The sequence below is a fragment of the Tasmannia lanceolata genome, unplaced genomic scaffold, assembly GCF_043159265.1.
Source record: "Tasmannia lanceolata isolate RefF3 unplaced genomic scaffold, GAP_Taslan_0.1 ptg000003l, whole genome shotgun sequence".
Classification (NCBI taxonomy): Eukaryota; Viridiplantae; Streptophyta; class Magnoliopsida; order Canellales; family Winteraceae; genus Tasmannia; species Tasmannia lanceolata.
The window spans coordinates 15,692,758-15,715,464 of record NW_027518680.1 but is presented as its reverse complement, the minus strand read 5'-3'; the positions used below and the strand labels follow the sequence as shown (position 1 = coordinate 15,715,464).

The 22,707-nt window shown below is 40.2% G+C and overlaps 1 protein-coding gene across 4 annotated transcripts in view; it reads right to left on the bottom strand.

The window, feature by feature from the left end:
- LOC143852419 (Thioredoxin superfamily protein) overlaps nt 1-13,489 on the bottom strand; it is a 37,439-nt gene extending 23,950 nt beyond the window's left edge. For 2 of the 4 annotated variants that reach the window (XM_077361802.1, XM_077361806.1), the window contains exons 1-4: nt 13,151-13,485; nt 12,929-12,973; nt 10,542-10,598; nt 10,290-10,359 (exon numbers count right to left, since the gene is read on the bottom strand). In XM_077361802.1, the coding sequence (XP_077217917.1) occupies nt 10,290-10,359; nt 10,542-10,598; nt 12,929-12,973; nt 13,151-13,303 (325 nt within the window). In that variant the 5' untranslated portion in view covers nt 13,304-13,485. Of the gene's footprint in view, nt 1-10,289; nt 10,360-10,541; nt 10,599-12,928; nt 12,974-13,150 lie in introns of all 4 variants that reach the window. The other 2 variants (XM_077361810.1, XM_077361813.1) reach the window with 2 other exon arrangements.
- Between the last annotated feature and the right edge of the window lie 9,218 nt (nt 13,490-22,707).

Below are 22,707 nucleotides of genomic sequence, written 5' to 3'. Positions count from 1 at the left end.
CTGGAGTGTATATATTATGGAACTCCAGCTTGCTACAAAGGAGACTACAACAACCAACTAAAAATAACAAAAAGTACAATAAGCTTATACACACATCCAGCTTGGTATAACACTCCTCAAGTTGATGTGGTGAATACATAATGAAAAGCATAATAAAAAGTAGTAACGGCCATAGTGAATAGCATCGAGATCAACAACCATCAAAAGAAGTAGCTCCCCTGAAGTAGCACAACAGCAAGACCGATCAAACAGGGCCTCCTCTTGAATGAGAGCACAACGAACAGATCAGCATATCAAGAGAAATGGAGGCGCCATGGAAGGAACAGTAACGGTCTAACGAGCAAGAAAAGGACATACCAAAGGTGCGCATAGTGAACATCAACAAAGCAACACAACGCCAAGAGAAGATAACCACGGATTGGGAAACCATCGGAGACAAGGTCGACGGGGACACCGTCGCCTGAAGAAAAGAAGAAAGGGAAAATATGATAACTAACCAATGATGGAGAAACCATCGTCTGGTGAAAAGGTCGACGGCATGAACATCGTCACGTGAAGATGAGAAGATAGGAAGAGGATAACCAACCAACGATGGGAAAACCATCATGTGGTGACAAGATCGACGGCATGAACATCGTCGCCTGAAAATAGGAAGAAAATGAAGGAGAAGATAACCAACCAACAATGGGGACACCATCGTCTAGAGACAAGGTCGACGACATGAACATCGTCGCCTGAAATAGAGCCGACCAACGATAGGGACACCATTGCCCGGAAAAAAGAGGTCGATGGGAAGATCATCGTCTGTAAGAGAGCCGACCAACGATGGGAATGGAAACCATCGCCCGGAAAAGAAAGGATAAGGCATAAAGCCGAAAAGAGAGGATAAGGTATAAAGCCGGATAAGACTAAGAGAAGACATGAAAGAGAAGACACATGATGAAGGAGAAGAAGAACATAATCACCAACAACACTCCCCCTCGTGGGAGACTACATGAGCCCGGCCATGACAAGGCAAGGAGGGCAATATCAAGACAACACGAAGAGATAAGGCAACATTCCCACAAGAAGACGATACTAAGACGATACTAACCCTAAAGAAAAGACAACAAAGATGACAACTCCCTCAAGAAAAGATAACTAAGAAGACAAAATCAAGAAAAAAAAAAGAACTCTCCCCCTAAAGAAAAGACACAAAGGACTACATGAGAACACTCCCCCCCCCCCCACCTCAAGTTGAAGGTCTAATACCTTCAACTTGCAACAAAACGAAAACAACTAAGGCACCACACCTCTTTCGGACATTCCATCGAACACTTGGTGTGCGCCTTGAAGAAGAAGACAAAGGAACGAAGACAAACAAGGCACTCCACCTCTCTTAGACATTTTACTAAACACTTGGTGTGCACCTTTGAAGAACAACATAAGAAGACATAGCAGGCAACACTAGACAATGTAAAGGAAGAGATGACATCAACACAAAAGACATACAAAACAATGGAAAGAAAGAGATGACAACACTAAACAACACTCCCCCTCAACTTGAAGCCAAAGGCCTTCAACCTAAAAAGAAAAGAAGACGTCCAAGGTACCAAATCTCTTTCGGACATTTCAACGAACACTTGGTGGGGACCTTGAAGAACAACACAAAAGACATAAAAGACGACGAATATAGAGGAGAAAGGGCAAAGATTAGGATGGAGAGGGTGGGGGAAGAGACTGAAAACATGAAAGAAAGAAAGGATTTAAAATATAAAGAGGGGTGAAAGATACTAGAAAGAACCCAACAAGGGAATGGACTTAGAGAAGAATGAGATTTTGGGATGGAGAACCAAAAAAAAGGTAAAGAGATGTTTTCGAGAGATTTGGAGGGGAGATTTTAGGATTTTTTTTTTCTTTGTGATTTACGACAACTCCAAAAACTAGAAAATGGAGAAAAAGAGATATGAATAAAGAGAGTTGAGAGAGAGAGAGAGAGAATACCGAGAGAGAATACCGAGAGAGAAAGATTAGGGAGATAGGAGGAGAGATCTTCAGAAACAAGAGGAAACAACACCTTGCGCGTAAAGGCAAAGAGAGATACGAGAGAGAGAGAGAGAGAGAGAGAGAGAGGAGATACTCGTCTTCTTTCCTTCTACCCCTTCCCAAAGGATCTTTGCTCTGATACCATGTTAGAAATGGGATTAGGGTTAGAAGAGGAATGGAGAGATGGAGAGTCTCCACTAGGGAGCTCCTCAGGGATATATTGTATATATAGGCCCATATAGGGCAAGTGATGTACAATGACAACAATAACCTATAACATACACCTAATGACTAAACTACCCTAATACATGTTATTCAACAACTTTAAAGTTCAAACAATCTGAGTGCAAAGAACCAGATCTCTCTAGCCACCCTGCAATGGATAAAGATGTGATCTTCCAACTCTCTTGCCTCATTACACATGGCGCAGTGACCTATGATGATCCTCCTACGGCTACACAAATGGTCCACCGTCAAGATTTTGTTGAGATGGACCATCCAAGCTATTAGAATAAGCCTATGGGCATTCTAGTAATTGTACCTTTCTTTCAATATATATATAAATAAATCAGTAAGGGGGAGATAGCCCTAACTCACATTTTCTCTCTTAATCTCTCTCTTAACATGGTATCAGAGCCCTAGGGTTTCTGATCCCTAGGGACCAACCATCAACCTCCATCTTCTTCATCTCCCAAAACCTAATCAACACCTTAATGCTAAACCTAAACCCTAATCTCCTTCCCCTACCTCCATCTCCTTTCCCTAACTTCCCCTCCTCCCTTATGACACCTCATGTGCCGTCTCCACCACCTAAACCCACACACCACACCCTCTCCTCCACACGACCCCTGTTGGACCACGCCCCACCCTCCTCCCACGCGACCCTATCAAACCCACGACCCCGCCCCACCCTCTCCTCCACCCCCGACCCTATCTGGGTACTCCACGACCCCCACCCTCCCACCCGACCCTTTCAGGGTCCCCCCCCACGACAACACCTCCTACCCCGGCCCCCCTTCTCCCTCCTCTGTCACCAACTGTCCACCACCGTGGAACCCCCCCCCCCCTGTTCTTTTCCCCACGAGTTATATTTTGTCCCTCTTCGCCCCGTAACCCTAAATCTGCTCGTTCTTTCTTTCTATATATCCCTATTTTCTCTTTTTTAGATCCTCATGTGCTGACCTCGCAAAGATCACTTTCTCATCGCGACTTCGTTCCATCTTTGGTATGGCTCCATTCTGGACTTGTCCTTGCCACGTCATGCCATTCTATGAGCCATTGTTTTGATTAGTTGTGCTGTCCCCCTTCTTCCTTCATTTGTAGCCATTGGTTTAGGGTATTTCTCGTCATTTGTTGTCCTTATGGATCCCCCTGTCATTGTGGATCCCTCTCCTGGCATGACCACGAAGGTCCATGCCAATCCCCCACCTTTGGCTACCTCTTCCTTTTCTTCTCCTAGCCTGGCACCTGTGGAGGGCTCTTACCCACAATTGAACATTGCCAAGTTTGATGGCACCAACTACTTACCATGGAAAGTTGCGGTTGAGACATACCTTCTTGGCCGAGGTAAAGTCAGCTTCCTTCGCCAAGATCCTCCTTCGCCCAATGACCCTTCGTATACTTGATGGGAACAGGAAGATGCTTTGATTCAGAGTTTTCTTTGGCAGAGCATGACCACTGTCATTTCCTCCACCATGATACTCCTCCCGACAACGAAGGAGATCTGGGATCACACTGCCTTGACCTACTCTGGGATTGAGAGCCTCACCCGCATTTGTGCTACTTATTCTGAGTGGATGTGTCTGCGTCGTGGTGACACGTCTCTTGAGACTCACTATGGGCAGTTTACCTACTTATGTCAGCAGTTTGACGTTTTCATGCCCCTCGCCTCTGATGTCAATGTTCTCCGCGGGCAGCGGGAACAAATTCGAGTGGTACACTACCTTGAGAGCCTAGGCCCGGAGTTTACTCACCTGCGTCATCAGATTCTCGGGTCCAGCAACATTCCGTCATTGCGAGAGGCTTACTCTCGTGCACAGCAGTGCCTTGGCGAGTCTCCATCACGGCTCCCCTCTGACAGTTTAGCTCTAGCAGCCTATGATTGTGGTGGTGGTGCTTACACTACCAGGGGAGGTGGTTCTTTTTCCCGAGCTCGTGGCCGTGGTGGTAGTGGGCGTGGCCGTCCTTATTGTACCCACTACCAACGTGATGGCCATCAGATAGAGACTTGCTACACGCTTCATCCTCAGCTCATCTCGTCACTACTAGCCCTTCTGACACAGTACTTTCTACACCTGGTTCTACCTCTGTTGATGAGTCATTCAGTTTTACAAGAGCAGATTACGAGGAGTTACAAAGGTTCGACAGAGTGCCTCCCAGCCCACTGCAGGCTTTGCTCAGCCAAGTAGTTCACCCACGACCTTACTCTCTAGCTCAGGGTCCTGGATCATTGACTCGGGAGCCTCAAATCACATGATTGGTAACTCGTCTCAGCTCTCTTCTTTCAGCTCATTTGCATCTGATTTTCAGTCTATTACTCTAGCCGATGGTTCCACTACACCCATTACTGGTATTGGCACCACTTGTCATTCACCTCATCTGCCACTATCATCTGTATTATGTGTCCCTAAGTCTCCCTTTAGTTTACTTTCTGTGAGTAAACTTACGAAGAATCTTGCTTGCTCAATCTCATTTTTTTCTTCTTATTGTGTATTTCAGGATCTTTCAACTGGGAGGACGATTGGATCGGTACGTGAGGTGGATGGCCTCTACCGCCTGAACTACAGTCTTTCTTCTACGGCCTTACATAGTTCAGTTGATGCCTTTCAGTGGCATTGTCGACTTGGTCACCCATCACTTCAGCGCCTCCGGCAGACATCTTTAGTTCCTGTTTCTGTTTGTCCTTTTCAGTGTCAGTCTTGTGAACTCGGGAAGCATCACAGAGTGTCTTTCCCTTCCCGAGTCGATAGTTTATTTCAGTTGGTTCATTCGGATGTATGAGGACCTTCTAGGTTCGCGTCAAATAATGGATTCAAGTATTTTATTGTCTTTATTGATGATCATTCACGTATGACGTGGGTGTATTTACTGAAGGACCACTCTCAAGTCTTTTCTGCATTTCAAACTTTCCATGCTGAAATAAAGAATCTTTCGGTTGCAATCTTAAATGTCTTCGTACAGATAATGCTCGTGAGTTTTTCTCTGCTACTCGTGGTTTTTAGGACTACCTCTCCTCATGATATTACACATCAATCCTCCTGTGCGTACACCTCGCAACAGAATGGTGTAGCCGAAAGGAAATTGCGCAATCTACTTAAGGTGGCACGTAACCTACTCTTTCAGATGCAGATTCCTAAATCTTTTTAGGGTGAAGCCATTCTTACTGCATGTTTTCTGGCAAATCGTCTTCCGTCTTCTGTGTTGGATGGCGATTCTCCATTTCACACATTATATCCCCAGCAGGACCCTTTTCCCCTTACGCCCCGTGTCTTTGGCTGCGTCTGCTTTATTCATCATTTGGGTCCTGGTCGCGATAAACTTAATCCTCAGTCCGAAATGCTCTTGTACCCAGAAAGGATATCGTTGCTATAGTCTCAATCTGCGTAGGTGGTTTGTATCAGCCAACGTTACTAGAGGTGTAAACGGATCGAATTCGAATCGGATATAGCTAGGCTATATCCGAATTCGATTACAGTATACACTATCCGAATTCGGATTCGGATTCGAATTTGACGGATATTTAATATCTATTACCGAATTCGTATCCGTCGGATATTTTTCGAATTCGGATATTATCTGTATCCGTTTATCCGGTAAATTCAAACATTTTATTGCAGCACTTTATCTTGCTTCTCATTCTTACTCCTCGAATAAATTTTCCAAACCCTAAACCATACCTCTACCTTCTCTTCACAAAATTAACTCTCAAACCCTAAAATATATGAGATTCTCTTCTTCCTTTTAAAACAAAGGCAGAGAGAGAGAGAGGCGGTGGGGATGGATGATGGTCGTGGTAGTGGTCTTTGGGTTTTTTCTTTTTTTATGTATATGATGGAATGGGTTTGGGCTATTTTGAACAGTGGAAGAGGGAGTGCTGATTGGGGAAGATGAAGAGAAATGGGGATGGAGATGATGATTGGGTTAGAGATGGAGGTGACTGGCAGAGATGGAGGTGGCTGTGAAAAGGTGGAGAGGGCGGCGGTGGATTTTGGTGGGATTGGAAGCACCAAGGAATGCCGAAGATGGTGTCTCAGCCTCCTCCTTTCTCCTCTCTCTTGCTTCTCCTTGCAAACCTTAGAAGTCCCCTCTTTTAATTGCATTTTGGATTTTTATATAACCCTAAGTTGAAAAATTGATCTGAGCCGTCCATTTACCATCAATGACTATGGCCTTTTTGCTCTAGAATTCTCTAGAGACTATGACATCTTCTTTCAATCACCATCATTTATTTGTCTTTTTCATCCTACAGCCCACATTTGTTGCTTCATAAAGAAGCCATGTCAAACTCCAAGAATACCCTTAAAATGAGAGATTACTTCATTTCCTACCCAAAACACTTTTTGTTTTTGTTTTTTTCTAAAAAGAAAATTTACTTTTCTTTTAGAAACAAAAGATAGTGTCATTACTAAAAATAAATATTAATGATATTATTAATAATAAATTAAAAAAATTTACTTGTCGGATTCGGATGTTAAACGGATCAGAGATACCATTTACCAGATTCGCATCCACTAAGAGCCGGATATCTCATAAACGGATTCGAATAATATCCGCTTGAAACGGATCCGGATAATATTCGCTTTAAAAGGATTCGGATGCGGACGGTAATCGAATTTTCGAATATCCATTTACACCCCTAGACGTTATATTCATTGAGTACGAACCCTTCTTCGGTTATGGTTCTGTCCCTACCTCCTCCACGTTAGAGCCTGAGGTCTCCATTTCCCTTCCGGTCCTCCCGGACAATTCTCCTGCATGTTTACCATCCCCTTCAGACTGGCCTCATGGTCACGTCGACTCATGTGTTCCCAGAGTGGACCCTCCACCTGTTAAGTTTCAACATCAGCGTCGTGAGCAGCATCAGTAGCAGGTACGGAAGCCTCGCCCCAACCGATTGTCTTCACCGGCAGAGATCCTGGTCCCCTTATACTCAGGTATCCTCCTCTCATGTAGTTGTATCTGACTCACCTATTGCTTCGCGTACTCGTTCTCATTCAACTGCACATCCTATATCTCAGTTTGTTTGCTATGATCGTCTAACTCCTACTTTCAAAAGTTTTGTGCTCTCGATGTCTTCTGTTGTGTTACCACAGTCTTTGGATGAAGCTCTCAATCACCCGGGATGGCTTGCTGCCATGGACCTTGAGATGGGTGTTCTACATTCTAACCAGACGTGAGATCTGGTTTCTCTACCTGCTGGTGCTCGACCTGTTGGTTGTCGTTGGGTGTTCTTCATTAAATATATGCCTGATGGTACTGTTGAGCAACTGAAGGCTCGTCTCGTAGCTAAGGGGTACACTCAGACCTTCGGCGTTGATTACAATGAGACGTTTTCTCTAGTTGCGAAGATACCTTCAGTTCGGATACTGCTGTCCCTTGCAGTCAATAATGGTTGGCATCTTCACCAATTAGATGTGAAAAATGCCTTTCTCCATGGCGATCTCCTTTAAGAGATGTATATAGAGCAACCTCCAGGGTATTTTGCTCAGGGGGAGTTATCCTCTTCTGTCTGTCGCCTCAGGAAACTCTTATATGGGTTGAAGCAGTCTCCACATGCATGGTTTGGCAGATTTAGTGAGGCAGTTATGAGGTTTGGCCTGAAACAGTGTGTTGTGGATCATTCAGTATTTAGTCATCAGTTCTCAGCAGGATGCATTATGAAGCTGAAGGACTTGGGATGTCTCAGATATTTCCTTAGGATAGAAGTGGCATATTCCTCGAGTGGGTTATCTCTATCACAGAGAAATTATGTTTTGGACTTGTTGGAAGAAACAGAAAATCTTGGTGTGAAACCTGTGTCTACACCTATGGATCCCAATGTAAAACTAGTTCCAGAAGAGGGTGACTTGTTAGAGGATCCTGGTATGTATAGAAGGCTTGTGGGTAAGCTGATATACCCTACTGTTACTCGTCCTGATATATCCTATGCCGTTGAGTGGTCAGTCAGTACATGACTTCTCCTCGTACTTCACATTGGAATGCAGTAGTTCAAATTCTCAAATATCTGAAGGGTGCACCAGGAAAGGGCTTATTATTCAAACGGCATGGTCATATGCGAATTGAGGGGTTCTCAGATGCTGATTGGGCAGGATCTCCTGCTAATAGGAGATCGACTACCGGGTACTGTACCTTTGTGGGAGGAAACCTGGTTTCATGGAAAAGTAAAAAGCATGACGTCATTGCAAAGTCAAGTGCTGAGGCAGAATACAGAACAATGGCGCATACTAGTACAGAGATTATATGGTTTAGGTCACTCCTATCTGAGATTGGTATTGTGTTTCCTTCGCCTTCACAGTTGTATTGTGACAATAGGGTTGTCATCTACATTGCGACAAATCCGGTCTTCCATGAGCAAACAAAGCATATCGAAGTCGACTGTCATTTGATTCGTCAGAGAATTCAGAAAGGGGAGATATGTACTGTATTCACTCGTTCTGCAGAACAGTTGGCTGATATGTTCACAAAACCATTGAGTAAAGCAAAGTTGAGTGACATATGTAGCAAGCTTGGAATGTATAACTTATACATTCCAGCTTGAGGGGGAGTGTTAGAATAAGCCTATGGGCATTCTAGTAATTGTACCTTTCTTTCAATATATATAAATAAATCAGTGAGGGGGAGATAGCCCTAACTCACATTTTCTCTCTTAATCTCTCTCTTAACACAAGCGAACACTCCAACTCAAATTTTGTATGTCTACAAGGAAGGCGAGACCAGACTAAGCCAATGATAGAAAGAACAAACAGAAAAGAAGGAAGATTTCGGTTCAAATATCTTTATCACTCTCGTACCAAACTTCATAGTTCTTATTTATCTCATACCAAACTTCATATTTGGGCGAGACGAAAACAAGCCAATGATAGAAAGAAAGAAAATAAGAGAAGGAAGATTTCGGTTCAAATATCTTTATGACTTACGTTTGGTTTTCTCTCGTATCAAACTTCATATTTGGGTGAGACCAAAATAAGCCAATGATAGAAAGAACGAACATCAAATAAGGAAGATTTCGGTTCAAATATCTTTATGACTTACATTTGATTTTCTCTCATGCCAAACTTCATATTTTATGACTCCATCGCTTATGCCTATTTTCCTTCTCAAAACAGGGAAAACTAGATGATAAGAGCATGAAATGCATATTTCTTGGCTGTTGTAATGAAACAAAAAGGCTATAGACTTTATGATCCCATTATGAATGCATTGGTTATATCATTCCAAAAAAAGAATGCATTGATTATCAGTCGGGGTGTTATTTTTAATGAGAATATGATGCCTGTAATTTGGAAAGTGATGCGGAAAAATTGCCCTAACTAGTAGAAGATGAAGAAGAATTGTTTGAATCGTTATCAAATCCAAATTCACCTCCAAGAAAAATGAGAAATCTTGTTGATCTTCATCAATCATGTGATTTTGATTGTTTTGCCTTGGAACCTACGTGTTGGAGATGCAACCAAAATGAAAGATTGGACCAAAAGATCGAAATTGAATCAAGTGATAAAAACAAAACATGGAGATTAGTAGACTTGCCACCAGATATAGAAGCAAATGGACGAAAATAGATTTACAAATCCAAATTCTAGAGAACTCACAACTCAGAGAAAACAAGCTAGAGCATTGCAGCATCGTGGATCAAATCGCCAACATGTTTACAAAAGCACTTGCAAAGGAGAAGTTTTACAAGCTACATGGCTTACCCGGCGTTGAAGCTCGGGTAGCCAATATATAACCCGAGAAGCTATCTCGGGTAGGGTCGGGTTTACGAATCTCGGGTTTTCCCATAAAAAACAAGACCCGGCCAAAGATAATTTCTCGGGTAGGTTGGGGTCATGGAGACCCCGAGCTGCCCAACCCTAGTTGCAACCCTAGATGTAACAAATGAAACCCAAAAAATTAAATATTGCACATTGTTTTGGTGTACAAATGTTAGTTGCCGATGCATAGTTTCAAGTTTCAACTTCCTGTTTCATTTTGTTTAGTAAGTCTGGAATTCAATCGCCTATTCCTATCGAGCAATTTCAAAGCCAACATGAGGAAACATAGTGTACCTAAGAATCCCACCATGTAACAGAGAGCCAAGTGATAATCCATGATTAAAGCAACTGCCATAAGGAAACCCTGGAAAAAATCGTGAGAAGAAACAGTTAAGAAGTTTCATGCTATAAAGTGAAAATAGGGAGACATGTAGAGGGCACTTTTGATGTTGAAGTTGTTTGATATTAGTAAATTAAAATGCATAGAAGCTGGAAGATGCCAATTTTGAGAAACCCTGGAAAGACAACATGTCAACTGAGCCAAACCTTTGCAAAAAACAGAGTATCAGCAATAAAGGCCTCCCAAGTCTCCTCTTTTACCAACTGTTGAACAATAAAATAAAATCAGCAGCAAATATGCTGCTAACTGGAAACAATGTGCTTTACAAAAATGTCGTTAGCAAGCAATATCGTGCTAATGGTATAGAAACATGAAATGCCATGATAAAGCTTCAAAAGGATTGAAACTTTTTGAGTATTCAAATAGAAACACTTCCAGTCACTTAAGATAAATGCTTCTGTTAGATCTTATATTCACCCAGTAAAAGTGTCATCATATGCACCTTATTTTCTCTTTTAATTAGTATATATATGGGAAAAGTGATTGTGGAGGGTCGAGCAGATAAGCTTATCTGCTCGGTCGGACAAAACACAGTGAGCCTAGGAAGCTATAGAGTACTTGGGAGACTAACCACCAGAGCCGGGTTGACTCAGGCAAGTTGTGAGGCCAATCACGGAATCCTACAACTATAATTGATGTTGCTTATGTGTAGTTGTTTTAGTACTTAAGTTGTACAGGACCAAGTGTTTGTTTGAAGTTTGAACGACCTGTGTTGGATGATTATGTGTCAATTTTTATCCAAGGGCATGCTAAGTATCGGAAGCAGCTGGAAGTTACTTTCCTCGTTTACCAAAGATTTTTTTTCAGGACATAGAAAAGCAAGGAACGAGAGCAATGAATTCTGATAGTCAATTAGATGTAAGAGCTAATCAGCCACAGCTAAGTATTAGAATTCACGTTTGATGTATAAGAACAATTAAAACATTCACTTTCCTCATTTCTAACAGATTTGTTAGGACGTAGAAAAGCAAGGAAAGAGATCGATATATTCTCGTGGTCAATTAGATGTATGGGATAAATAAGCCAGAGCTTCTTCTTCTTCTTTTTTGAATGGTGCAGCCGGAGCTAATTATTAGAGTTCACATTTGATATATAAGAATGATTAAGACGTCAGTTTGGATATGCAGAAGTACAAAGATCATAAGCGATTGGAAAATTTTGAAGTACCCCTTCATAGCAGATAGGCTTCACTTTTTCTCAACCCAAATATGCAATTCAGATTGCCTCAAGTCCCATTTTCCATTGATGAACTAAGCAACATAAAGGTAGTAGCTTGCTATGAAGTGTGTGTGTTATCATTGTTAACAAAAGCTTACACTTGATAACTAAAGATGGGCATAAGTTCTAGCCAGCCATACTCTTCTTTTTTGGATCTCCCTAGCATTCTTCTATCATATAACTACTGAAGGAATCATGGCCTTCCGCAAAATACTTTTCCGACATGTGCCTTCTTATTAAGTACCAGGTACATAGAGAGAATTTGATTATTGACCAATGAGAAGTCAATCCAGATCTTCATTGTAAAACATGTTAAGCTGGGAACAATTGAAGCAATGGAGTTTACAACTTCTCTGACTTCTAGAGACATGTCTATCCATGGGATAGATTAAAGATTCAAGAGGAACCCTAAACTAAATAAGAATGAGGCATTTCAACGCCACTAATTGAAACTTAAATGGGCTTTGAGCATCATGACAATTCATCCTTACCCTAATTGGAAATTCGTATATGGCTAGTGATGTCGGCACTCACACTACCATATTTGATAATTGCACCAACTCATCTTGTCTTATATTATTTAAACATCTGTCAAAGGCTATTACCGTTCCCAAAAAGCTCTCACAACCCACTTAATAAAGAAAAGACAAGCTGAGTTTGTTAAATTATTAAAACATGGCAGTGCCAATATCGGTAGCCTTCCTTTTTTTCTTAGATGAATCCCGAATGAGAAATTAGTATTTTCCCCATGAGTACAAAGACAACCTTCATCTCAACTAACCATCAAATTGCATATTGAAACAAGAAACCAATGTCACAAGTTACATATCCAAATTCTTTTAAAAAACTACAATCCAAAATATAAATATAATATAAAATAAGGGGAGTGATAAATTGACCCCCATATATATTAAATCGACCCCATATAGGGCAGTGCTTAGAGAGAGAGAGAGAGAGAGAGAGAGAGAGATGAGGGTCGATTTAAGATATTAGGGGGTAGATTTATGACTGCCCTAAAATAATGATTTACAGAACTTTAAATCCAAGCCTAGAAATTCCAATGAAACCATCATAGTTTTAAATTTCGGCCGAAATACTTAGAAGTCAGTCATGGAATCGGAAAAGTACAAGGTTTCGGCAAAATTTTGCCCTTTTTTATCCCATTTTACAAAACTTCCACCGAAATCAATGAAAATTTCACCGAAAATTCGGTGGAAAAAATTCAAAAACCGAAATTTTATATAATTTGTCACATGATTTCGGCAAAATTTCAGCCCGAATCAAAAAAATTCGACATTTAAATCCTTGTTCATACCTTTACGACTGTCAGTACCAAAAACGCCAGAATCGCTTGAATCTCCTAGGAAAATGAATAAGGCAAAGAACGAATTAAAATTAGAACAGACTGAAAATCAAATTGATAGTACAATAACCGAAATCACAACCACTCGGACCGATAAAATGAAATAAATAAAGCAAAGTTTATACAAATAAGCATTAAAACACCGATTTGTTCAAAAAAAATCGGATCGGTTACCCTATGAAGGAGGCGATCTGAGAATTGGGAAGAGAGGGCTTGAGTTGCAGAGCTTCGAACGATGAAATAAGAGAAGAAGGTGAGGAAATGGAAGAGGTAGAAGGGTTCTGCAACCATCAGATTTAGCCATGGAAGAGGATGATTTGTTCCCATTGGATTCTATTGGTTCGGATTTCTAGGGTTTATCTGGTATTCGAAGCTTCTTCTCCATTTTCTTTTTTTCTAGGGTTTTAACTTTTAACTAAGACAAAGCCCGTCAGCAGAAGCAGAACTTTTCGGAGCAGAAGCAGAAATGTGAAGTGCCTGTTAAGTAAAGGGGAATCTAACGTGTACACGGTGCGCATGTTACTTAGCAGTGGAATACCGGGTACAGGTTACTTCTTTTTAAAAGAAAATCCCAAAAAGCAACTCGTTCGCCAACTACACGAACTACTCCAAAAATAAAGCCGAAGGGGTTAAGTGAAAGAAGTAGGGCTGTGCATTATTCGGTTACAACCGAAATAACCGACCGAACCGAATGCGTTCGGTTATTTCGGTTCGGTTGGAATATAAATCGGTTCGGTTTCGGTTTTCATAGATGCCTAAGTTCGGTTTTCGGTTTTGGTTTCGGGTTTGAGTGGAAAAGCTTCGGTTTGACCGAAAAAACCGAATTATTTATAGTAAACTTGCATTTCGGTTTTCGGTTTCAGTTTAAGGTTAAAAACCGAATAAATGAATAATGAGAAAACAAAAGTAAAAATGATATATCACCTCCTTTTTTACTTGGGACAGCCAGCAGTGAAGTAGCAAATTAGCAATGGCCAATGGGGTGTGTCCCGAGTATAAAAAGGGGGTGAATATTATAATTAAAACTTAAAAGAAGAAAAAAAATCGTGACAGTAGAGAGTTAGAGTAATAGAGTTAGGGTTTCTAGTCTTCTACCCTTCTCTTTTCTTCTCATCTTACAAAGCCTCCACCGGCCACCGCCTCCACGCCTCCACCACGGCTCTACGGGTGACGGCTCCACGGCTCAAGTTCTCCACGCCTCCACCACGGCCTGGGTTTTCTTTTCTTGATTTCTTCTTCTTCGTTTCACTTTCAAGTTTCAACCCTACTCCGGCTCCACGGCTCCACGGCTCAACTCTTACCACGGCTCCATGGCTCCACCATCCGATGACCCTAACCTAGGGTTTTCTTCTTCGTTTCTTCCACCTCCACGGCTCAAGTCCTCAACCTCGAACAGGTACCTTAATTTATTTTAACTTTGGGGGAAATTTATGATATGGGTTTCTGATTTTCATGCTTGAAATGGGGAAAAATTTATGATATGGGTTTCCCATTTTCATGCTTGAAAGGGGGAAATTTATGATATGGGTTTGAGGGTTTCTGATTTTTCATGCTTGAAAGTTGAAAGGGGGAAAATGTTTGAAAGTAATATTTGTTTTTTCCCATTTTAGGCCCTGTTTGTTTTGGATTTTGAGAACATGATTGTTGTATGTTTTGGATTTTGAGAAATTGATTTTCTATGTTTTGCCGTTTTGGATATTGACAACATGATTGTGAGTCCAAATCTGATTACTTGATTAGGGCCCGTTTGCCCGTTTGGATGCTGAGAAGCTTTTGATTTGGATTTCTCACATTTGCAGCCCTTTTTGCATTGTAATTTGGATCGGATCAAAATCTTGGATCCCTAATTCAGCAGCTGACAGTGAAAAAATGAGATTTCTAAATATGCTGTCGAAATAAGAAATTGGAAATCCACAGATCTTGTAGTTTCTTTCACCCTCTTTGCTCCTCAACCTCTCCCTTAGTCCCTTTGCTGTCGAATCTATTCATTTTGTACTCAAAAGTCAAAACTCAATTCCAAATCCAAATACAAAATGGGAGGTATCCAAACGGGTCCTTATTTAATTTTGAGTCCAATAATCAGTTTTGGATTCTCAATTCGTTATCAAAATCCTAATCATACAGGGCCTTCAATTCTTAAATTCCTACAGTAGCTATTACATGCCTGTTCCAAAATTAGTTCTCCTAGAAAATAACATATTTCCAAATTAGCTTGACTGTGGCATCTGTGTAATTTTTGTTATTGGATTGGATACAGTGGTGGGATTGGGTTCTCTCAACTTCACTCTGCAATTCTGGGGAAGTTATATAGGAACAACTGAACAAGAAAAAGAAGAAGGAGAAGAGATAAACAGTAAAAATATCAGGTAGTTTTTTTTATTTTCAGTCTTTATAGATAAAGGATTGCAGTCACTTTCAAAATCTCCATATTCTTCTTATAAATTAGTTGCATGTACTAGTCATTGCTCTCATTTTGGAGCCATTTTTTTCTTCTTTAATCTATTCATAGAGATGTAGTTGCAATTTTTGAGTTTGAAGTGACCATTTACTTGCGATTTGAGTAGTGGTTTGATATTCTGATATGCATTTATGACGTACATTTCTTTTTCTCCTTAGATGTCGCACGAAGGAGAGGCTCCTAATGTTATTTTGAGCGAGGAATCTTCAAACCCCATTGACTCAAACCAAACAATTTCAACCTCACGTAAGAGAAGGGGGATGAAGCCAAGGTCAGATGTGTGGGACCACTTTACCAAATTTGTTAATGAGAAGGGTGATCATAAGGCTAAGCGTAACTATTGTGAGAATGAGTTATTTTGTGATCCAAAAAGAAATGGAACTACCTCACTTAGGAATCACCTACCTTCATGTAAAAATTTTCCCGCCAATATCAACACAAAACAAGCACAGTTGAATTACCAACAGATCAAGGGTCAAGAGGGGGATGGTATTGGTACCCTTACTACTTGGAGGTTTGATCAAGAGGCTATTAGAAATGCCTTGGCCTATATGATCATTGTAGATGAGCTTCCTTTCAAATTTGTAGAGAAGGAAGGGTTTAGACATTTGATGTCGGTTGCGTGTCCTCGGTTTCATATCCCATCACGTTCGACAATTACGAGGGATTGCTACCAATTGTTCTTAGATGAGAGGACGAAGTTGAAAAATTTCTTCAAACACTCGAGTCAAAGAGTTTGTCTCACCATAGACTCGTGGTCCTCTTTGCAGAGAATCAAATATATGTGTCTCACAGCTCATTTTATAGATAATGATTGGAAATTGCACAAAAAGATAATAAACTTTTGTCCAATTTCTAGTCACAAAGGTGAGGCCATTGGAAAGGCGGTTGAGAAGTGTTTACTTGAGTGGGCAATTGATAAAGTGTTCACCATTACCGTAGATAATGCAAGTTCTAATGATGTTGCAGTTGCTCACCTGAGGAGAAGAATTGTTAATTGGGGGTCTAGTGTTCTACAAGGACAATACCTCCATATGAGATGTATTGCACACATCATTAATCTAGTTGTGAGTGATGGCTTGAAAGAGGTGGAAATTTCAGTTGAACGGGTTCGAGCGGCGGTTAAATATGTGAGGAGTTCTCCAGCTAGGTTGAAAGTCTTCAAAGAGTGTGTTGAGACCGAAAGAATCCAAATCAAGAGCTTCTTGTGTTTAGATGTTGCTACTAGATGGAATTCAACTTACTTGATGTTGAGTACAGCGGAAAAATTTGAAAAGGCATTTGATAAGTATGATGACCAAGATCCTTTCTTTAGTAGTGAACTTGATTCAAGGAATGAGAATGGGATTAGGAAGCCCGATTGTGAAGATTGGAAAAACGTGAGAAGAATGGCGACCTTACTTGAAAACTTTTATGAGCTCACCATACGGGTTTCAGGTTCTTTGTATGTTACATCTAATACTTTTTTTCATAAAATTAGCGAGGTTGAATGCCTTTTAAAACAATGGAGAGAGAGTGACGACTTTGAGTTGGTAATGATGGCCATAAGAATGAAAGAAAAGTATGATAAGTATTGGGGAGACGTTGATAAGATGAATAAGATAATTTATATAGCGGTTGTTCTTGACCCCCGACATAAATTGGAATTTGTGAAGTTTGCACTTATCGCAATGTATGGAGATGAAAAAGGAAAAGAGTTGGGGGGGGGGGGAAGTGTTTGATGCCATATATGAATTTTTTAATGACTTCAACAAGGGCAATATCAACACCGTCAATACACCTCAAGTTCACTTGGGGGAATCAAGTTCAAGTGAGAATTTTCAAAACTCACAATCTCAACAACCGAAACAATGTGTGAAGATGATGTTGCAAGAAATGTATAAGAAGCACAAGATCGAATCGGGTGTTGGAGATAACAAATCAGAGTTGGATAGATATTTAAGTGAAGACACCGAAGAACATAGTGATGATTTTGATATTTTAGGGTGGTGGAAGGTTCATAGTCCTAGATTTCCTATTTTATCACAAGTGGCTCGAAGTGTGTTGGCGGTTCCCATCTCTACTGTTGCCTCGGAGTCTGCATTTAGCACGGGAGGACGTGTTCTTGATACATTTAGGAGTTCTTTGACTCCTAAGATTGTACAAGCTCTTATATGTTGTCAAGATTGGCTCCGATCATCTTCGGTTGATGTTGAAGAAGCTCTAGAGGATCTTGAAACAATTGAAAATGGTAAATTTGTTTTCTTTATTTTTAAATTTTTCATTGTGTTCTATTTATTTTATTTTTTGACTTGGAACTTGTTTTTTTTTTATATTTGTTTTCTTATTTGCAGAATTTTCAAACATTGGGGTCGTTGGGGTCCTTGGGGATGTTTCTTCAACTAAAGATCTTTGAAGCCTGAGGTTTCTGACTTTCAGGTTTGATCTTATATTCTGTTTGTTACTTTTTGCATCATATCCAATGTGACTCAGACTCTCAGAGGTTGGATCTGACTTAGAGGATTTAGTGGTGGAATGGCCACCTTCTAAATCTCTAATAGCATTGAGTGTGTTTCTTACTCTCTTAGACTTACTGGTTACTATCTAACAGTATATATCAGAATGCAAGCGTTTGAAAATCCGAGTTGAACTTCGGAACCCATGCCTTGATGTCTTTGCGTATTTTTTGGAGCATGTTCCCCTTTTTTTGGCCTTTGAGCCCCCTTAGTTCTTGTAATCCTTTTTTCCTTTAATGCATCTGGTGGGGGTCTGGCGATTTATCTGCACCACTTAGATTTTAAAAGATAGCTTTACTCGGACCACACAAGCAGAGGTTGCATTTTCAGCCTTAAAACTTGAAATGTCAACCACTCCATTACTACGTTTACCTACCTGATTTTACTTAACTATTTATCATTGAATGTGATGCTCTTGAGTCTTGGCACAGGTATAGAAATGTTAGCCATTTGTGTATATGATGCACAAATTGTGTCACCATCTTTTGGGATGCTATTTCACATTTATCACATTGTCACATTTATCAGCACTATTGTCTTTGTGTAGAAAATTTATCTAGGGAAATGTTAATATGTTATCACTTATCAGCACTACTGTCTTTTGATGAGGCCATTACTAATGATGGAGTTGGATGATTGTCCATGGGATCATCCAAGCCGTCCATTAGATGGGTCACAGCCTAAATAGGTTGTGCCCCAAAAATCATTCCCATAGGTTAATCCTAATCCTCCGATCTAAATGTAGAGGGTTGATCCTAACCCTCTATAGATCAGAGGGTTAGGATCAACCTATGGAAATAATTCTTGGGGCACAACCTATTTAGGTTCTGGCCCATCTAATGGACGGCTTGGATCATCCTATGGTATGGGTTGTAAGGTACTTTTTAATAAACTGAGGAAGTGCCTCAAGTTTAACTAGGTGACTGTTTTTGCAAATAAAGAAGAAGAGGACTTATTTTGCAAAACCCTCCAAAAAATATACTCTCGGGCTCTCGGCGTGACACAGGGCACTGTTTGTAAATTGTTATACTTTAAGAAATTGTTATTTGAGGAATATGGCTGCTCATGATTGTAAGATTGTTGTTCCCCCCTTTTAAGGATTCTGGAACAGTACATTTGGTACTACTTGGTTATGCTTGTCTCCATTCTTCTAGTTATTAGTGAAATTTTCCAAGATAGTGCAGGCATCATATTTCTATAATTCTATTGGTAGCTAATTATTCTTTTTTCAGGAGGCTAATATTTGAAGAAAATTTACTTTGATAAAGTGTTTTGGAATGTCTTGGAAGTTAACCCATCATATTTCTCTACAATGCATTATTCTTATGCCATTGACAAAAATGGAAGAAAAGGAAAGGAGACTTTTCATTTCAGAAACCAGCTTCTTTTAAATCTCTGCTGTATGATTTCTGGAGATAATAATACATTCTACTTTTATTTTCTTTAATGCTGAAGATAAATGCTTGTTTCTTGGCATATTTAATCTAATAATTTCTGTTAATTGATCTCTTAGAAATTATGCACAGTGAAGCATTTGATGAGTTGTGGGTCAATGCGTGATGATAGGAGAACAACCAGCCATGTTCTCATGAAGATGTTATAATCTAGGGAACAGCCAGCCACTGCTATAATTCTTGTGAAGATGTTACAATCTAGGGCATTTTGTGTTTTTTCTATTCCTTCATAATCGTGTTATATATACTACTATGGATGCATTGATCAGGTGGGAGCAACTCAAGGAGGATCGGATGTCCTTCTTTCCTTCAGCTCAACTAGTGAATGGATTCCAAATCCGCTTAACCAGGATTCCAGATGTGATTTCAACGAATTGAAATGATCATTTTTATAATAACCAATCTTGTATTTATCATGTATTTATATGAGAATTTATATGATGGGTGGCCGTGAAAACAAGTGAAGTCTTGGAAAACAGGTACGGCCCACTTTTTTTTTATGATCCAAACCGTTCATCTGTTTGGGCACAACGTAGATAGGTTGTGCCCCAAAAATCATTTCCATAGGATGATCCTAACCCTCCGATCTGTAGAAGATTCCATAAATGGTTTTTGAAAATCTCCATATTCAGATCAGTTCAGATTGGAGGGTTAGGATTATCCAATGGAAATGATTTTTGGGGCACAACCTATCTACGTTGTGCCCAAACAGATGAACGGTTGGGATCATGAAAAAAAGTGGGCCGTACCCACTTTTTGAGACTTCACGTGTTTTTACGGCCACCCATGATATAAATTCTCGTATTTATATAGTATATACTACATTCTGTATATCATGATTAATATAGGAATAAAATGAGATTAATTAGCAATTAATCTTTGTAATGTCTCAATTAATCTTTTATGAAGAAATTAGACTCGTACTGGCATAATGTCAAGAATAAATGCTAGTGGGATTCGTCAATATCCTTTATTATTTCTGTCTCAAACTCTATACCATGTATATTCCTATTAGGGGTGGACATGGTTCGGTTCGGTTCGGTTCCGAGGTATACCCAGAACCGAACCACTCCATTGTCGGTTCCTGAAACTTGGAACCAGAACCGAACCGATTGTGGCTGGAACCAAACCGAACCAGAACCGAACTTGGTCGGTTCGGCTCGGTTCGGTTCTGGGTTCTAGCCGTTTCTACTTTCTACCCCCAGATCTCTTCCCTTTTAATTCCATGTTTTTTACTTTTTTTTTGGTCTTTTGTTATATAAAGTAGGGATTCAAAATCAGTTCTCAAAAATAAATTTAGAGTTTATTCAAAATCAGTTCTAAAAAATCAAATATGAAGAGGGAAGAGAAAAGGCGAGATTACCGTGAGGAGAGGCAGGGAGGAGGATACGCTGAGACAGAGTTCTCTATGGGCCGGCGGGGGCGTCGGTTGTGGAGGGGAAAGGAAGATGAAAGATTTAGGATTAGGGCTCGTTTTGAGTCTTGAGAAACAAAACACAGAACATAAGAAAAGTGAAAAGTGAAAACACACAAAAATCGATGGGTTTTAATGTTATTAACCAAATAAAAATGATATCAGCACCCCTTTTTGTTTTTTTCCAAACCCAAAGCTCCAAACTATAAGAGGAAAATGATATCAGCACCCATTTTTTTTTGTTTTTCAAAAAACATATGAAAACTGGTTCGGTTCGGTTCGGTTCTCGGTTCCATACACCCAAGCCCAGAACCGAACCGGTTTCCATCGGTTCTCAAATTCTATACCCAGAACCGAACCCGCGGATTGTGGAACCGAACCGAACCGAACCAAATAGGCTGGTTCGGTTCGGTTCCTCGGGTTGGAACCGAACCATGTCCACCCCTAATTCCTATGACCTCTTATGAGTTATGATTACGATGTGAGCACCATGAACGGCTAGCTTGGGTCGTGCACTTAAGCATGTAATTGTGATTCTTTTGTAAAATGAAAATTTAAAATTTATTGTGTTCAAGTAAACCTTTTTCCACCACGATTAGGAATGAGACATTATACAAGGTATTGGTTTTAGATTGCATCGTGTACTTTGGAAGCTTTGCTTAGAGTAGAAGCTCTTAGATTGCATTAATCAGTGGTCTTTGTTTTCGTCTATTTGAAACCTAATTGAGGGTCCCACCTAATCTCATAACCCAAAGTCACTTTTCGGTTTTTACCGAACTAACCGGAAAAACCGAAATATTTATTCGGTTTCGGTTATTTCGGTTGGAAGCGATTCGGTTTCGGTTCCCATTTTTTACTAACCGAATTGGGTTCGGTTATTTCGGTTCGGTGTATTCGGTTCGGTTAAAACCGAATGGACACCCCTAGAAAGAAGGAATCGAGTGATATTATTGTTCCATGTGGGGACCACTGCTGATATTTTTGAATTGTTGAAAAGAGGAGATTTTATATGGTGTAAGCTCTTATAGTCCCTTATTTTTCAAAAAGTACCATACGGACCACACTATAGGATGATCCAAACCGTCCATATGGAAAGGCCATAAGGTAAATAGGTTGTGCCCCAAAAATCATTTCCATAGCACAACCTATTTACATTATGGCCCCATCATATGGACGGTTTGGATCACCCTATACTGCGGTCTGTCCAGCACTTTTTGAAAAATAAGAGACTATAAGGACTTACACAGTATAAAATCTCTGAAAAGAGTAACTAGCTGGGTTACCATTTGGTAAGTTATTTATCATATCCACCCCTTTGTCTCCCTTTTGTCTTTTCTTCTTCCTTGATATCACAATCTTTCAACCCCCAATCTCTCTCCCGATGTAAACTCTCAAAGGAGCGCTCACGGAAAACCGCCAATCTCTTCGCCATTCTATAGACCGACTCCAACCTGAGAGGGGACATTGCCACGAATCGCATTTCGAGAAAATTCAACTCTCCATTTTCGACGGTGTAACCCTAATCAATTTCAATCTTGAATTTTATCAACTAGAACCTGGATTTTATAATCCAAGATTATAAAATCACAGTTTTGGCAGATTAAATCCAAGTTTTTGCTTATAATTTTATAAATTTATACTACGTAAAAGTGATTTGCTTTAAATTCAGTTTTTTTTCTTCAAATCCAATTTTTTGCTTAAAATCTAGGTTTCTGCTTATAATATAATTATAAATGGGATTTGCCAAGGATTTGCCCCCCTTATGTATAAATCCCGGCTCCGCCATTGATAGGGAGTGTGGGAGATGGAGAGACTCGTGAGGGAATGAGGGACTAGAGAGTGAGAATGCTGAAAGACACGGAAAGGAAAAACTCTAATCAAAATACAATTTATTCTTTTTAGCCATTTCT